Source organism: Netta rufina (genome assembly GCF_964035555.1).
Source record: "Netta rufina genome assembly, chromosome: 2".
NCBI lineage: Eukaryota > Metazoa > Chordata > Aves > Anseriformes > Anatidae > Netta > Netta rufina.
Window position 1 is genome coordinate 22868075 of NC_140124.1, and position 17915 is coordinate 22885989.

Here is a 17915-nt window from a genome sequence, read left to right on the forward strand (position 1 = left end):
TGTAGGGACACCTTCGTTGTAAAGGGGAATTTCTCACCCAAAGAAAATGCAGATTCTGGCTGTCGTTAACGAATATGTATGTGGCCATGGAGATCAACATGAGAGCTTTCTGATGGTATCACTTATGGTCTGCAGTGACCCGAGTTCGGCCTTGCTGTACCAGAGGGCCCGGGGCAGTGAGCGGTGCTCTGTAGTGCAGCCAGACCCAGGAAGGCCGGCCACACGGCTGTGCCACAGCTGCATGCTCAGATACCTCCTGACACGTTGTTTTCTCATACAGGAAGCCAGGCCGGGAGTGTTTCATGGTTACCAAAACATCCTTCTAAGTGAAAAAAAAAAAGCAAGTCAAAAGTACTGCAGCAACGTCCGAAAACATGTAGTTGCACCTACAATTAACGCTAAAACCTAAAGTTAATTAGTTCCTGGCGATGCTGCCATCAGCCCATGGCTTCACTTGCAGCTCTTCTGTTGCTGCGCTACCACTTTTGGCGTTTTCTTTCTCTAAGTACCTGAGCTGGAAAGCATAAAGCACTCCTGATCCCTGATAAGTAAGCGAGCTGAGGAAGCTACTGAGAAGCGAGCACTTGTGGCTGAGGGCGAGTACTTTCCCAAAGCTGTGGCTGCGCTTGCGCGGGGGGGGGAGAAGTTCCAGAACAAAAAAGGAGGCCTAAGCCATTAAAAAAGTGCTGCTGCTTTTGTCTTCGACATGGTCTGAAAGATGGGCAGGGTTAACTGACGTGGACCGGCCCCACTTTACTCACCTGAGCAGTCCCTTGCCAGGCCTGTTCCCCAGTGCCAGGTCACTGGAGTCCCCTTCATAAATGAGGGTGGTAAGAACTGGTCCAGAAATACTGAAAATATATTGAAAAAGGAATGTTATTTCCATTTTCCCTTGGTTACAAGCTATTTCCTATTTCAACATGTGTTAGTCTCTGTTATATGAAGGTGGTGATTACAAATAATTGTTAAACTTGCAATTCTTATACTACAAAACCAGATTTGAGTCGGACCAGACAGGTTGCTGCTTCTATGTTGCCCTTTTTTAATTCACATGATGGAGGGGGAGGAATTACCTAACCTTGGTACTGGGGGCTAAGAGATACCAGTTAGCAAAACATTTTCTCCTCTGGTAACATTACTGTCAACTAATTAAACACCATTTTTATTTCCCAGTTTTCATGTAACTAATATGAGTGTGTAGCACAGACTCCCCCCCCACCCCACCCCCCCACCCCCCTGAAAAGTGTGGTTTTGGTATCAAGATTGCTTCTGTAAATTGTGAGATAACCCCACAGCCCACCTCTCCTTGAAAGCTTCTTGTGATCCTGCCCTACAAAACAATCATTATAAATTTAGGGGTTTATTTGCACATGAGTGTTAAAATTGCCACTGCAGTGGCAAAAAATTCAAGACTTTTAACACACTGAGGCCTAAATTCATTCCTGTAGAAGGGGCCCAGCCCAGGTTTCTTTGCTCACTTAGCAATTGTCTTGCGATTTACTCTCAATGGGTACAAACCTGTCTCTGCAACAAGCAAACTGTAGGATGGAGCCAAAAAGTTTCCCCTTCAACATTATTTTGAGATCATGAGAGGAGTTCAAACCATGAGCTTAATGCTGGCCCTCTGCATAGGAGTGAATTTTACCTTTCAGGTATTAAATGAATGATATGTCCCAAACATCTTCCATATAAACCAAACATGCGAGTCTTGTTGTAGTTCAGATTTTCTCATGCAGTTGTACACGTTGCCTAGTCCTCACCCAACATCCATACTGATTTATTTGCCATATTCACTTGCATTTTGGGGATGAAGACATCCTTGCTAAGCTTGTGCTGTGTGTTCTCAGATTTTCTATTCTTGTTCTTCTGCTTTCTCTGTTCCTTCCATTGCTTTCCGCAGGTATTTAAACCCATGGTTCAAAAGAGAATATAATGTAGCTAAGTGGGTAGAAGATGTGAATAAAAACACTGAAGGACCATACTTTAGGTATTTTGTAAATTAATTCTATATCTTTTTTAAAAGCTGTTCCAGCATATACAAATATGTTGGGACTCCTACCTTGTATAAATCAATACAAGTTACTGTAGGTGCAAAGGGCCCCTCTTCTTTTGCTGCATTTTGATGTCTGTTTTTGGCTTCATGTGCAATTTACAATTTTTTTACTGAATGTTTTAATGAAGCCATTGAAAAGGGTGTGTGTAGTGCATGCGTTCCCACCATCATCTATAGCTTGTAGTAGCTTTCTCATCATTTTATGCCAAGTAGTGTTTATGGGCATGAGAAATATTTATCACTAATAACGTAGTATTAACTTAAACAAAATGTAATTTACTGAAGCAAGTGGTTTCATAACACATTTACTCTACACACTGTCTTATATAGTGCATACTAAAATTTAAACAAAAAAAGAAAAAAAAAAGTAGTGTTATTTTATCCTAAGCATACAATTAAATGATTAACATATTGTAATTTAATTTAACATATCATAATTGGATAATTAAAAGTATGAGAATATACTCCGTGCTGTATTTATCAAACCACTAATGAGTCTGTTACAAGTGAGTGTAGGGTTCTACCAAAAAAATCCCTTGTTTTTGAAAGGGAAAAGTGTACATTTGTTACATTCCAGGTTAAAGAGAAGCATGCATGAGGCTGGCCTCCCTGTTGCACATAATTAAGAGTCTGAGAACATTTTAGTTGATTCCCAATAGACACAATCTTGTTGCTGAGAGAGAAGTTTATATCAGCTCAAACAAACAAATACCTAGCATAAGGGAGAATGGGAGACAATTTGTGACAAATAACATAAAACAAAATAAACCAATAAAGCTGTAAATTGATGTATTAAATAGGAAGCTGAAAAAGATTATAGATACACAAACAAAAAGAATGCAATTTTGAATCTGTAGCCAAAACAGTGAAGGCTGGTAAGAATGAATACATAGAAATTTAACAATAATTTTGACACCTTAGTAGACCTAATAATAGTGCAAAAGGGCAGAAATGTTCACTAAGTATGTCCAGTGTGTATTTGGGGGAAAAAATATGATGGAGTTACATCACAAGATGCTAATGAAACACTTATTCTGATAGTAACACTGGAAGATATTGAATAACAACTTGGGAGTTTAGTCATTTTTAGAACTAAAAACCTGCAGAAGTCTTGTAAGGGCTTAAAATAGGTACCTTTTTTAAAAATATCATTTATGTTTGCTTTCAAGAATTCTTTAATTGCAGAGAAAGTTACAGAGAATCATTCTGAAGAGATAACAGGTCACAAGAGGTAAATTTAAGCCTGCCGGTCCTGAGCAAGTAGGAATAATCCCTGACACAGGAATCCCAGGTTTAAGGGAGGATTTTGTGATTGTGCCCATCAGAATCCATCGGGTGTTGGTAGGGGGTTGTAGTTTAACCACTGGTGTTAGGGCAGCGTGTTCAAGAACCAGGGAGGTTTAAGTACATAGCCCAGAGAAACCTTAGAAAAGCCTTCAGGACCTCAAGCTATTCAGAAGTTTAATGGAGAAGTTAAGTGCTTACCTGATCATAAAACCTATGTATCCACACATGGAGCAAAAGCTTTAAGGGCAGACCAAGACTGAGAGCAACCAAAATTAACTGGAAGGCGAAATTCAGCAAACTCACACTAGGAATGAGGTGTGTTTTATTAGCAAGGGAAACTGAACCTTTTCCTAAAAATGCCCTCTGGACCTCTGTTGTTCAGGCAAGGCAATCTGTCTCCATGACCTAACCTCACATCTGGCTCTCAGGGTGTTCGTAGCCGAAGCCCTCTGGCTGCAATAAACAAAGGTGTTGATGAGCTATGAAGATAACACTGTTTTAAAACATGTTACTTTAATTGGTTTAGTTAAACAGGTTCAGATTCCTCAATGCATACACTTAATGTGGTTTTCATCTTTTAGCATCAGTATATCTTGATTTAGTGACTGGATTAAGTTGATGGGAGCACACCCCGCTCCTGAGGGTTTTCACTGTTGCGGTGAATGAGTCACATTTCTAATTACATTTGAGATAAACCAAACATTTTTTTTTGTATGCAGATGAGGATTAAGCTGACCCTTGTGAGTTTTTCGGCTTGGTATCAGCAGAGATGAAACCTAAATTAACATTTTTACTCTACAGAAGATTACTAATGACTGCCCGCAGCAGTAGCTTTAGAAACAGGAGAGAAATCAGGATAAATTTAGAAACCTGTGTGTCCTAATTAACTGAGGTAACCTCAGGGAACTATTCTGCAGGCATATTATGGAAGGCAAAGGATCAAATCTTCTCCTGGGATGAGTAGCTGTGGGCTTATGAGAGGTTACACTGCATGTTTTTCCCCAGAAATCAGGCACAATTTTGGTTAATCTGTCAGTGGAGGAAAAATAGTGTTCCCAAAAGCTGTGTGTCTGTACATCACATGGCTGGGTTTTGAGCTTTGGAGCAATTCACAGAGAAAACCAAATAAATCTTGTTTAATAAGCCAGAAAGTCAGTTCAGAAATAAATTCAGAAAGTCAGGCTGAAGTCAGACGGTCCAGCTGATACTTCATTTTAGGAATCACAGCCCAAGGCATTAACACCAGCTAAGTAGCTGAGTAGGTTTTTTTTTTTTCTTTGCATTTTTTTTTTCCTTTAAAGATGAATGAAAGTAATATTGCTGTTTTGTTTGTTTCCCTATAATTTTAGGAATCATGTCTTGATGACTGATGCTGTTGCAGGTAGAGTTGAAGTAGAGTCAGGAAAAAAATAAAAGGTCTTCCTGCAATTCCTGGGAAAGTTGCAGATTTTCAGAAAATAGAGATATTAGGTATCACAAAGGCTTACTCCATGAGCTTTAAAAAAATGTCTAAATTTGCCACCTTGACACCTGGTGTCCTAGTTATTAAATTTAAATAGTTTATAATTTTTTTTTCAGGTCTAGTGGGAATCTCCATATAATTACTTTTTATTAATAATAGTAGTAGTAGCTCTGGCACCAGAAAGCTCTCAGCTGTGAGATTCCTTTCTATAGGAAAAGTGTAAAGAAAAAAACTGTAAAGAAAAATCTCGTTTTCCTGCCGCCCAAAGGCTACACTAGATTTTAATTTTACATGCTAGGTCATAGCTGCATAACCCCAGCAGTGAACCCAGGTGGGAAATTTCAGCATTGCAGCAAGGGGTAAGTGCTCTATTAGCATCACCTTCATGCCCTGAGAGCAGTGAGGGCTGTTTGCACAAACAGCAAAGACATATTTTGCCTCCATTTACTTTGCAAAGATTAAATAGCTTTGCCCTAAATGTACATTTCTTGTGGAGGTTCAGGGAGAGAGGGGTACGTTGCTGAGACCCATCAGCTATTGCTCAGGTAAATTCACTGTTTTAGTGTTGCGATACTACTGTATATTTTTGTTATTGTCAATTACAGTGGTTACCGCACAGCTTGACATTAGGAAATACAGTAAAGGATTCCTAGAAATTCTCTCTGAATCTTAAAGGACTGAGGAACCATGCTAGCATCAGAAAATAAACCATCAGAAACCCCAAATGCAGCCATTTCTATAAATAACTATAACTTTATATATGTCTATATAACTATAGACAAAAGAGACTGGAAGGTGCCCTCTGAAGCAATGAGCTTCTTACATTTGAATTCATGCCAGTATTTATGGTAACTTAAAATCTTTGGGAGTGTTTAAAATAAATTTACAAAGAAAACATTAATTTAGATGGAGACCCAGGATGCATCCCCAGAGGGAAAATGGCCATCCCAAATCAGAAAGGGATGGGCAAGGGGCATGGAGGGCAGGAAACAACAGGCATTTCCCCCATGTTTTTTTCCTGTGCTTTGGCATTCTTGTTTCCTTCTTCCTCATGTTTGTCTCCACTCCTCCTCAGCTGATGTTCAGGCCTGGGCTGACTCTGCTGCTCTGCCATGTCCATTGCCTTCTGCTGTGAGCATGCAGCAGAGGCCAGAGCCAGGACTGACCATCTCCCAGCTCTTTCTGAGGGAGATTTAGGCTGTGTTTAAATGAAAATCAAACAAACAAAACAAATCTCTTTCTGTTTCTCTGTTCCTTTCTCTCAACAATATTTTTAACATGTTAAATTGGCCTCCGTTGATCTTCCAGTCGCTGCAGTGAGCTGCAGTTACTGGAAAGCTCTGTCAGTGTGAAGCCCTCAGCAGTGATGGCAGCAGGCAGTTCAGAGTCATTGTGGCCTTGGGGCATCCCAGCTCCTTGGTGAGGATGACTTTGTCCCCCTGCAGGATGTGTGGCCGGAGCAGAACCTCCCTGCTCTGCCATCAGGAAGAGACCCTTCCTCTTATGAAGCTCTGCCCCTCCAGGATGGAGTTTTCGTGATTACCACCAAAGCAAAATATTGGCCTTGTTGGCAGCCACTGAAAAAAAAAAAAAACACATGACATCAATAGGGTCAGGATTTCACTTCAAGAATTAAGCAAAATAGTTCGTTAAAGTGTGTGAGTGCTCACTTCTGGAGCATTCATTACTGGGCAGTGCTTGGAGTGAGGGGCTCCAGCCCCAGCCTTTGCCTCTTCTGCAGCTCCCCCAGAGCCAAACCTCCCCTTCCTCTGCTTCTCCTCCTGAGGAAACCTGTGCATGTGGCTGTTTCCCAGAAGGAACTGCCTTAAAAAGCTAAAATCCTGAGCCACATCAGTGTTTTTAGAAGACTGAAGCTTCCTAACAGAGGCTGATTTATGCTGATAACATCCTTCGCAGAGATGAACCATGTAAGCAGATGTCAGGTCAGGCTGACATAGCCACATTTGAAGTGATTTCACTGAGTTGACTTTTAAGTGAATTTCAGTAAGTTATTTCAGTCCACAAAACAGAGGGAAACAAAGTTCTTGAAAAGTGCAGATCTGTCACGGCCACCTTCTATGAGTTTGGCTAAAGTGACACTTGAAGAGGTCACAAGACATCTAGTTGTGTGACCAGGGAACACATTTTGCAATGCCTTGTGTGGGCCAGGATTCTCCCTGTTTAGGAGAAGACAGGACAGAGCAGGCAGACGTCTGTATGCAGGTATTCTCCAGCTGCCTTAGCATCTTCTTCTGGATCCCAGCACGATCTCCCCGCACAATTAGTTTCAGCTGCTAGAACAGAAAGAGACACAAAGCAGCCACTACATCTTGCTTCCTGGTCAGAAATGAAAGTCCTTTCGATGTGTTGAGGTGCATGGCTTCATTTTGGGTTGGTGGTAAAATCTCTGAAACTCTGCTGCAGATCAGACTGCTTTCCCAATATCTTGTATAGGTTCACCTGGAAGCAACATTAGGCATGAAAGCTAATGGATGTGGTAGCAGGAGAACTAAAACACCAGTGAAAGCTAAATGGATCCCACCCTTGCCCCAAACTGCAAAGTTTTACCTACCTGTAACCCTGGCGTTACCTGCAAGTGTCCCTGAATGCTGTTTCTTCCATCCTGTAAATGAGAAAGGACATTTTGTCTCTTTCTCATTTAAAGTACATGTAAATCTGGGATACACAGCACATACACAATTGCAGGGCAGAACCTGGAAAGTGACCAAAAAACCCAAACAACTATGCTTACCACACAAGATGCACCATCAGCTCTGTGAGCATCCACTTGAGCAGTGATATGTTTTCCCAGTCTCAGTAGATGGGACTAAAGACAATAAAAAACAGCACCTGCCTGTGTTGCAGAAATAAGAGGCGAGAGCCTGTGAGGGGAGGGCAAGGTCATTTCTTTAAGTGTGCAACTGCATTCTCAATGTGTTTGAACTGAAAAGTACCTGAGGAGGATGCACGTGCTGCTCCCAAAGCTGCTGTGGCCTTGCACATGCAGGCGAGCAGTGACGTGCACATCAGTTATGTGTGCAAAACACAGGTGAGCCGGCAACACGTGTGGAGGGGAGAGGTAGGAAATGTAGGCAGCTGTGCTGAAGGTCTGGGCTTCAAAATCTTTCAAAAAGGCAGTGTTTTGTCTGCATAGGATTTGAATTAATTTTTTAAAAAGCACTTCTATTAGGAACATTTTTTTTCTCTTTCCTCCAAATCTAAAAAATAAAAAATAAATACTTCCCTACAGTATAAGATAAAATTCCACTACCACATCAAGAAGGAGGATCTTCTCTCCCTCCACCAGTATACTGGTCTAAAATTTGCAAGTTTAAGTTTGTCACCGAGGAGGCCTCTGCTGACTGCAAAGGAAAGCTTTAGGTACCACATAGGTGAATCCAGCAGTATGAATTCAACCGGCCAGCCCTGCTCTCTGCTGGTGCTCACTTGTAGACTCTTCTCCCAGTTGCTCTGTGCAGCTCATCTTCAGTGAGCAGCAGCTATTTAACATCTCTGGTTAGTCATAAGTCTATTTCAAGCAATATGTCTGCCCCCAGGCTTCTTCTGTGCAACCTCTTTTTAAGAGACGTCCTTCAAACTCTGATTGTCGTTCTAATTTCCAACTCTTATCTGAAAAATGGAGGCCAGAAGTTGCTGCTTAGCTTTGGGTTACAGTGCAGATGTACCTGGCTGCTAGGGGTCTTCTGTTTCAGAGGACCTGCTGAACAGGGAAAGTGTTCAGGATGCTCCATTCTTGGGAGGATATTGCTCCTTCCAGCATCACCTGCTAAGGTTGATGGCCAGGTAGATTGGCCATGGCTTTCCCTCTCACCACAGCTTTCTCTTGCAGTGCCAAAAATAACCTGTGGAAAGAGCCAGTGGTGTGCAGGAGGCAACCATGGTACCTGCATAAATAAACAGCTTTCTCATAGGGATTACCAAGCCAGATCTAACACCCTTGGTTCTTTGCTTCTAATTGTTATAAATTTACCCTTCAAGATTTTAAATTCTACTGCAGCTGTTGGGCAAAGTTCATGAATAATCAGATTACTAATAATCTGTAAAATCTACTATCCTTGTCTTTCCCCCTTCCTCCTCTCCTTATTATTATTATTATTATTATTATTGATTCTATATCCATTAATATTTGTTTAGCGATCCTTATCTGTCCAAATTTGGGCCCAGATGAGAGGACTCGTAGGGGAAGTGAAGAGCAGAGCACTGAGCAGGGCACTGCTGAGAACCTTTCTCTGCTTTTCTTTTAAAAAGTAAATTTTTTTTTTTCTTTTTTTGCTTGTGCATTTTGGTGCCCAAATCTGTGATGATGGACATACGAATGCCTTGTTTTACACTGCAGTACCTGTTTAAAATTTTCTTCCTGAAAATGTTCACGTATGTCCAGTTCATCCTAATAGGTAATCAAAGTGCACATGCTGAAGATGTACTTTTCAATGTTTGGATAACTCACTGACCCCAATTTTTTAAGTGCTGTTGAACTTAGAGGCTACAGCATGAGGAACTAGAGCATCATAAGCCAGGTTGGAGAGCTGTCACCATGTGATTTCCATTGACACCGTGTTGCTCGTGGCTACCATCAGTCATTGTTTGTATGGGAGACATGAGTGTGCTGTTGTGGGGAGCTGCAGACACAAGAAAATGAAGCACTAGTCCAAAGTAAAAGAATAATTATTTAAAAGTAAATGATTTTCACTCAAATAATAGATACACAAAACATTTCCAGACACTAAAGAATCCCTGACCTGTTAGTAATCTTCTCTAGACAGAAGGAGCTGATCCTGCAAATCCCTGAGTGAGAGGTGTGAGGCTGGCTGTCAGGCCTGGGCCCTGTGGCTCGTTGGTATCCATGGTGTTGCTAATGGTGCTCGTCACCAGGCCTACAGCTGCTCAACACACAAGCCCTTGCTGTTTGAAGGGGCTGGAGGACCTGTGTAGAGTCTGAGGCACACATCTTCAGGGACACATTAAGCTCAGAAAATAGGTTACAGTGCTCAGGAAAGCTCTGGGTGATGTGCCTGCACCAGAGGGAGGCCTCCTTAGGAGAATGCCCTCAGTCTGCAATGGAGAACAAAAAGACAAAAAGGCCAGGGTACACTTCCTACTTTTTTCCCCCTTTTATTCTGCCCAGAACTAGAGCCTGATAGGAACCTCTCAAGTGGGAAAAGTGCAGAATCTCAAAACAGAAGCATACAAGAGTTTTTCTTGGGTATAAAATTTCAGTCAATAATGTGCTGGTGCCTTATTGACTTGAAAAGAACGCCTTTCATGTGATTCAAACATTTACTTGCTCCTGCTTACTCTACTCACCTTGTACAGAAATGCTGATTGCCGTTGACTAATCAGTCCATTTTTGTATATTCTCATCAGACTCTTTCTTTGGCTGGAACAATATGCACTGTATGATGCTTGCATGTCGAATAATTTGTTATTAGCACTTTGTATATGCCTTTGTTCCTTCACAACTAACAGTTTGGCCTCCGAGTGCATGCATATGTGTAAATTAATGTGTCGTTATAAGATAATAAATTTATTTGCTATGTTTTTATCAACATAGGAGATGTGTAAGATATATATATATAATAAAGACACTGATAATTGCCATTTTTCCATCCACTGGCAGAAGACACTGTTCAGCTTGTTTTTATACTATTACTGTTTCTATTTAGGCTTGATAATGCCATGTCTATCTCTTAGTCCTGTATTTACTCAATTAAAGATTTGTTTTGTTAATTTAAAAAATGTTAATTACAATACCATATAAATCAGTTTAAGAAATCATTTTTATAATAGAATACAATTCTAATAAGTAGGAAATTTTATTTTTTTCCTCCAGTGTTCCTGAAAGCTATAAATACCTTTATTTATAGTCATGAAATTATTAGACTACTGACCAAACAACTTTATCCCCCCAATATTGAGCTAATAATACTTGGTTCTGAACCACGCTTCAGAGTAATGGCAGTTGCTGTTGCAGTGCTGGGACCCGAAGACATGACATTTATTTTGTGTGTTTCAACACCTCAGGACACTGTCTCCTGCAAAGTCTCCATCTTCATCCACTGGGTCTATTGCTTCCAGCAGAAAATACCCTTACCCAATGCCACCACTTCCCGATGAGGAGAAAAAAGCCAACAGGCAAAGTGCCAGGGTATGTGTCCCTATTATTCTCTGTGCATGTTTGTCGGTGATGTTATTTACTGGTAGTTTTGCAAATGGGAAGTGTAGCAGACTTTTGAGTAACATTAACTTCGTATCCATAGCTCTGGAAGCTACTACAGGCTGAGCCTCTGGCACAGGTCAGAGCAGCCTCAGTGGCTGTGTTTGAAGATTTGGGTTACTCTCCCATCTGAAGCCCAGATCTCACTACTTTTTCAAACTGGAAGCATGCCTGGGCAGCCTTTGGGCTGTGGAGGAGGACGGGCAGCCTCAGAGCAGCCTGGCTCTCCTCTCTTACCCCTTCCAGGGATCTAAAGCATTCAGAGGTGCGCATCTGGGCTGGGGGAAAGCTGCTTACCAGCATTATAGAAAGGCGAATGATCACAGAATCACAGAATCACAGAATTTTCTAGGTTGGAAGAGACCTCAAGGTCATCGAGTCCAACCTCTGACCTAACGCTAACAGTCCCCACTAAACCATTTCCCTAAGCTCTACATCTAAACGTCTTTTAAAGACCTCCAGGGATGGTGTCTCCACCACTTCCCTGGGCAGCCTGTTCCAGTGCCTCACAACCCTTTCAGTGAAGAAGTTCTTCCTAACATCTAACCTAAAACTCCCCTGGCTCAACTTAAGCCCATTCCCCCTCGTCCTGTCACCAGGCACGTGGGAGAACAGGCCAACCCCCACCTCGCTACAGCCTCCCTTGAGGTACCTATAAAGAGCGATAAGGTCGCCCCTGAGCCTCCTCTTCTCCAGGCTGAACAAGCCCAGCTCCCTCAGCCGCTCCTCGTAGGACTTGTTCTCCAGAAACTGATCTGCAGTTTAGGAGGATATGAAGGGCTTGCATCAAGCCCTGGGGTTCCCCAGGGTGGGGATAAACCTCTGGAATGAGATTTTCAGCCACTGCTAGAAGGTGATGCTATTCATTGCTTCCTTTGTGTCAACTCAGGCACAGCAGGCATTTGAACAAGCAACCTGCTTTCCCCCTAAAATTTACTTTAGGTGTTATACTTGTGATAGCTTTAGTTCATGTTGCTGAAGTAGGTGCGATTCCCAGCACTGTTTTCCACCCTTTTGTGCAAGAATAAAGAAGCGGAGCACTGCTGGAACCCACAGCAGAGATCAAAGATGTCCTGTGCAGGTTTAGGCAGAAGACAGTGGGAAATAATCTCTACACTAATATTAATTACTGTAACTGAGGTAAAAGCTTGCTAGTAGAAATCTGATGTAACACAGATATATTTCCTTCAAACTGTCTGCTCCTGTGGAACATTACTCTGCTGACTGCAAGCTGTGCTAAAATGGCCAGGGCTGCCTGCTTGTGGCCTGAACAGTGCACCAGAGGTAGGAGAGATCAACAAGCACAGCCTTGGTGACCCAGGCAATGGAGATGTAGTTCCCCAAACAAATTTGCACTTTTTGGGCAGCAGTCTGCTTTATCTCAGTGTCTAACATGTGTTTGTGTTCCCTTTTCCCCTCTCCAGCTATGGGAGACTTCCATTTAGCTGCACCGTTTTCCTGGGGTGACGTCAAGAACTGTTTACTTCAGATTTTATAGAAACTCAGCATCGCTGAGTCCTTGCACATTCATCTGCTCTTCAGACAAGGGGAAAGATCAACACAGATGCCCGTGATCACAATGGGAACCTTCTCTCATTTGGAAGGGAAAAAGTGGTCTTTTTTTTTTTTTTTTCTTTTTTTTTTTTTTTTGGTCAACCAGAATTTTATGGATTTGATGTAAAGAACAACCAAAATTATAACAATTAACAGGGGAGTATTAGACTGGACATATCAAGGCTGTTCCGCATGATGAGAGAAACACTTACCTAGCATCCCAGCTGCAGTCAGGTTGCAAGTCCCACCCAAGAGAGGTTTTTCTCGGGTTTAATGCAGTTCCGAGTCAGACCAGACCAGGCTTGGGAACGCGTGTTCAGGAGAACCCGACCAATGTAAACTTGTACGCTGTGTGCATGAACCTTGTGTTCTTTACTTTCCACATGTAAGGGATAAACAACATACCGTAGTAGCAATTAGCATGCAGGAGTAAGAAATATAGGATTTTTTTTTTTTTTTGTGACAGGATTTCAAGCTTTGAAAGGCAACTCTTTGAACCTAAACATCAAACAAACAAACAAGGATTATATCTTTTTTTTTTTTTTTTTTTTTTACCTTATGTGTTTATAATCTCAGTATACAGATTGTATATATGTAAACATTTGATAATGTCAAAAATAGCTGTTATACATAAGTGTATTTTGCCAAATGCCTAAAGAAACAGTCATGACTAACATCATCACACTTCAATTTTTCTAATATTATGAGCAGACAACTGTGGAAATACAGAAAGTACAGTACTGTAAAACCATGTCTCTCAGAAACTGGTGTTTGACCAAAATCTATACTATCTTCTAAGTAACCGACAATCTCAATTACATGGTGGAACACAGAAATCAGTACTGTGGCACTTTGTCTTAAGTCATCGTAAGGGGAACCAGCCAACATATGCTGTCCAGTGAGATGACCAGAGTATTCTCACACCGGTGCAATCAAGAATGATCTTCTAGACAACAGAGACAGAGTCTTAAACTAATGTGCAGTACAAACCTCCTGAAAATTTGGGAACACTTCGACGTAGTCAATTCAGGATGTGGTGATGTGGAGTCCTTACGGTGAGACTTGCTGCGTATTTCTGACAGAGCATTTCAGATGCTGTTGTGGATGGCAAAGTGTATCTTATGAGAAGCCTAACAATTTCACTGCACTAGATAATAACAATGCTGGGCAAGTGGCCAGTTTCATTGCTGTCTTTTTATTTGTTTCTGGAATCTCCTTTACCATGTGCTAGGATGCTCTGCTTGCTGCCCCTGAAGTCCCCTTTACAAATTTTTGGGGCCATGAACTGAGTACAAGTGAGTTTAGCCTATAAAACAAACAAACAAACAAACAAACAAACAAACAAACAAATAACACCTTTACCATGGAGATATTGGTCTCCTGAATAAATGGATGGTGAGATTTCCAGTACCTGAGACTTTTAAAGGGTGTTGTAGAAGGAAATGTGGTCCTCTGACTGGAAATTTTCATTCAATAAGAAAACTGGACCATATCAATTCAATTTATAATTCTCCAGCTCTCCAAAAATGACAAATTCTTAGCTTCAGGTAGTGCCATTACAGAATAACACACATGATTCTGTGTGGTGCAGTTGAATACCTAGCCCAATGACTGAATGATCAATTAGATATCATAGTGATGGGAACATCTGCGGTGTTTCTGAATCTTCTACCTCTTTCATGTATTTCCTTTAAAAAGTGAACCCAACACTTTCAGCCTTTTAATATATTTTTTTAACTTTTAAGTAAGTCAATAAAGTCACGTATATGTAAGATTAAATTAAGAAATGTCAGCAGCTATAAAGTATGTAAGATTTTTAGAAACACTATATTTTATGATTAGGCTGTGTGTTGGATTATAACAAAATATTGACCTTGGAGTTCAAATGATTTCCTTCACAGTAGACAGGTTCTGGTAAGTATTTTGGAGAAAGTCAAATAGGAGTGAGTACAAGTACAATACAGAACAGCTGGAAGGAGCCAGTCACTTGTAATTGCTTTAGGAAATGATTCTGCAGTTTTGTGAAGAGTAAGTAGTTGGCAGCACAGAAGAATATTTTTTGCAAAGATTTACTTTGAGTGTAGGTAACTGGATTAAAGGTAGTTGGTAGTGTATAGCTCATGAAATTAGGGCCTGAGCCATAATCCCTTGAAATCAATAGAAGTCTTTTATTAATTTTGCTGGACTTTGAGTGGGACCCTCAAGTTCACCCTAATTAGGAAATTATGCTAGCCTCACAGCTCTTGTGTTACTCTGTTACCTGGAAGCTGTTTTCCCCTTCCACGTTAGAATCTTGTCTCTAGTATCTGGACTCTTTGTCATGTGCCTTTTATGATATTTTGTTCGGTTACAAACTAGCATGTAATTTTGAATAATCCTGTTAGATTTCTGTGCGTATTTCATGTTTACCACCCTTTACTCTTCCCTTTCCATTTTGCCTTATCAAGAAGCAGCAAGATTTGGCAAACAGAACTGGATGTACCATATTGGCTGTTTGTGTAATGTTCATAGCTTATTGTTTTGAAAACAAATGGCTCTCCTGACTGTATTTTCAATGTACTATGTACTTACAGCTTCTCACGTTTTGGTATAACTCATTCATAGCATATGATGATACAGTTGTGTCTGTAGCGTAACTTTAACAGTCACCTTCACATTTGGGGCTATGTCGTGACTGGAAGTCTAGTTATGAGCTCTAAGTTTAAGTTAAATAAACATTGACTTTCTCTTTGATGGTCTACAGTGAGAACATCACAAACCTTTCATTTTTGCAAAATTCTTCAGCAGAGAATTTTGCATCAAGTTTGTAGCTTGGAGATCTTGTCATGGCACAAAACCTGAACTGTTTTCAGGTTCAGCTCAGGAAACTGGGCTGTGAGAGCCTCTAAAGCCAACGGAGGTCAAAGAAGAAGTTGCTTGCTTGCATTTCTGTGGTTTAAAATGCAGTGTGTTGAAAGCTGCCAGATTTGTAACCTTGAAGACTGCGTATATTTTTATCCATAGTAGTTGGTTACACTGGCAATAGCAATATAAATTGCCGCATAATACCTCATCCAGTCTACAATAGAGCACTCGTATTGTCAATAAGATAACTCAGTCATTTTGACTCATTCAGACAAACTTTTATTTTTCTTTTAGTTAAATTAACTAGTTTTTTGCCAGCTATGCTGTAGAAACCTGTTGAAGTGGGTGGTGGTGGTGTGTAATGTTTAATACATTACAAGTATTTGTCCATAAGAACATACAACCAGCAGGATGAGCTATACTTAGCGTTACATATTTTAACATGTGGGAGAAGATCTTTGTATAATTTAAAACAAAATATCACTAACTGATGGAGACTGAAAGTTATAGACCGTGTCCAAATAATAAGGCTACACAGTGATGCTGCAATTTAATAACTAAAAAGCTAGTTATGGATTTGTTAAGAATTTGATTAATCCATGCTATTGCCTTTTGATGAACGTAGGCAGTATGCCAGAAATAGTTAGGACTGATAATTTACATATAATTTTGTTTGACGTGTATCATTGAAGACAGCCACTTCCAAATGGTTTATGAGTTTTGTTCTTGATTTATGATGTTGACCCTGCTAAGCTGATGTACTCACTAGATAATTTTGATTATGCTAATGAACAACTGGACCTTTGGGCTATAACCTGAAGTAAAAAGAGAAAGAAATTATGTCAGTAGCTAGTGTGCTTAAGTCCTCTTACCTGAATCACTGTTGCTGGTTTTAAATGAATTGAGGGGTCAACATCAATGTGACAACTGTTTTCAAAACCAGGGCTATGAGTAGGTACATAGACAGGCATGCACGTACTACAAATTCAGACCAAATTTATATTTGTTTCATTAGTATCATGGACACTCGCAACATGATAAAGACTCTTGGCATGTGAGAAGAGAATACATCAGGATACAACGTGACACAGTGATGAGAGTCCATAATTCTGTGGGATAATAGGTTAGCTCTTAGCACTTGCTCTGTCATCAGATCCCATGCAGAACTGTTGTAGCCAAACTTACCAAATTCCAGTGTAAAACTGAGCAAGCTGCTGTTCCCTTCTTTTCCATCCCCTTTTTTCTCCTACTGAAAAGCAAGCCCATGAATGATAATTACACCCCCTAGCAGCCTCGTGTTGATTGACTAAGATCACAAAGTTGCCACTTGAGTTGCCTTTCTACACAAGATAAGGTCTTTCCAGAGCTATTATTATATCTTTTGCTCTTGCTACAGTATAGGTCCTCATGCCTCATTTGCAATTTGCACTGGTAAAACCATTTGGTGGCTGTCATCTGGTGTCTTTCTCATCCTCTAGCATTTTGGAAGGAAAAATCTCTTCTATCACTGTGAACCTAAAAGTCATGCTACATGCTAATTTTCTTCCTCCAACTCTCAAAAGTATCCACTTCTTCCTCTAAGTCATCTGAATATCCATATCATTAGTAGACTGTGTAACTTTATCAACCACAATGTAACGTTGATTTACCTCATTTTTAAGAGCTTGAGCATTCTGTTCTCTGATGCCGGTCTGACCCCACTATTTGCCTGGCTTCCAAACCATACAGCATTAAACAGCAATATGGGATTTGATTTCAATCAAATTTCCCGAAGACAAATATAAATAAATGGCACGTTTGTACAGCTTGTCATCCCGTGACTGCATGGTGGGGTGAAGTTCCTATATGTAAATAGCTATCATGGAGCTATAATAGAGCAAGAAAAAGAGGAAGACAGTGAAGCTGATTGTGTAGATACAGTTGCAGTATAGATAGGACTCCTAAGTGTGACTTCACCTGAAACAGGAAATGAAGTGTCTACCATTGACACTAAAAACTCCTTCGACCCAAATATTTTCCAAGTTGGCTTATGAAAAATATTTCGGTACCTCAGGTATGGATGCTGATGTAAAAGCTTTGGAAACAGTAGCTCCTACAGCCAGCAGGTGGTGTGTTGTCATTCCAGAGCAGTTTCCAGCAACTGATTAGGAATGCACTACAATAATCAACACAAATATGTTATCTCAGACAAGTAACCAAAACGAGCAGTGAAAGTAACTTCAGAACACAGAAACGTGTTCAGTTGCTCACACTCAAGAAACTCTGTCCCTCACTTTCAAATTGACTCACCTGGCTGGGGCTGGCATTTTTAGTTCTCTAAAATCCAGCCTATAACCGTTTAAAAATACTTTAGCTAAGCCAGCTCTAAATTGTTTGAAAACTTTGGTTACATAGATGGGCCATAACTGCAATATAACTCAGCATGAGATGAAGAAGATTGGTGAAAAGAAGTGCAGAGCAATTAAAAAGAAACTTTCTCT

The 17915-nt window shown here is 40.6% G+C and overlaps 1 protein-coding gene across 1 annotated transcript in view; it reads left to right on the top strand.

Annotated features, from left to right (window-relative positions):
* The window catches only part of ADAM22 (ADAM metallopeptidase domain 22), a gene marked incomplete at both ends in the record, with an annotated part of 134315 nt that extends 121833 nt beyond the window's left edge, over positions 1-12482 (top strand). The window contains 3 exons of the mRNA XM_084306638.1: positions 1901-1987; positions 10845-10968; positions 12462-12482. Of these exons, the coding sequence (XP_084162764.1) occupies positions 1901-1987; positions 10845-10968; positions 12462-12482 (232 nt within the window). The remainder of the gene's footprint in view (positions 1-1900; positions 1988-10844; positions 10969-12461) is intronic.
* Positions 12483-17915: the final 5433 nt, after the last annotated feature.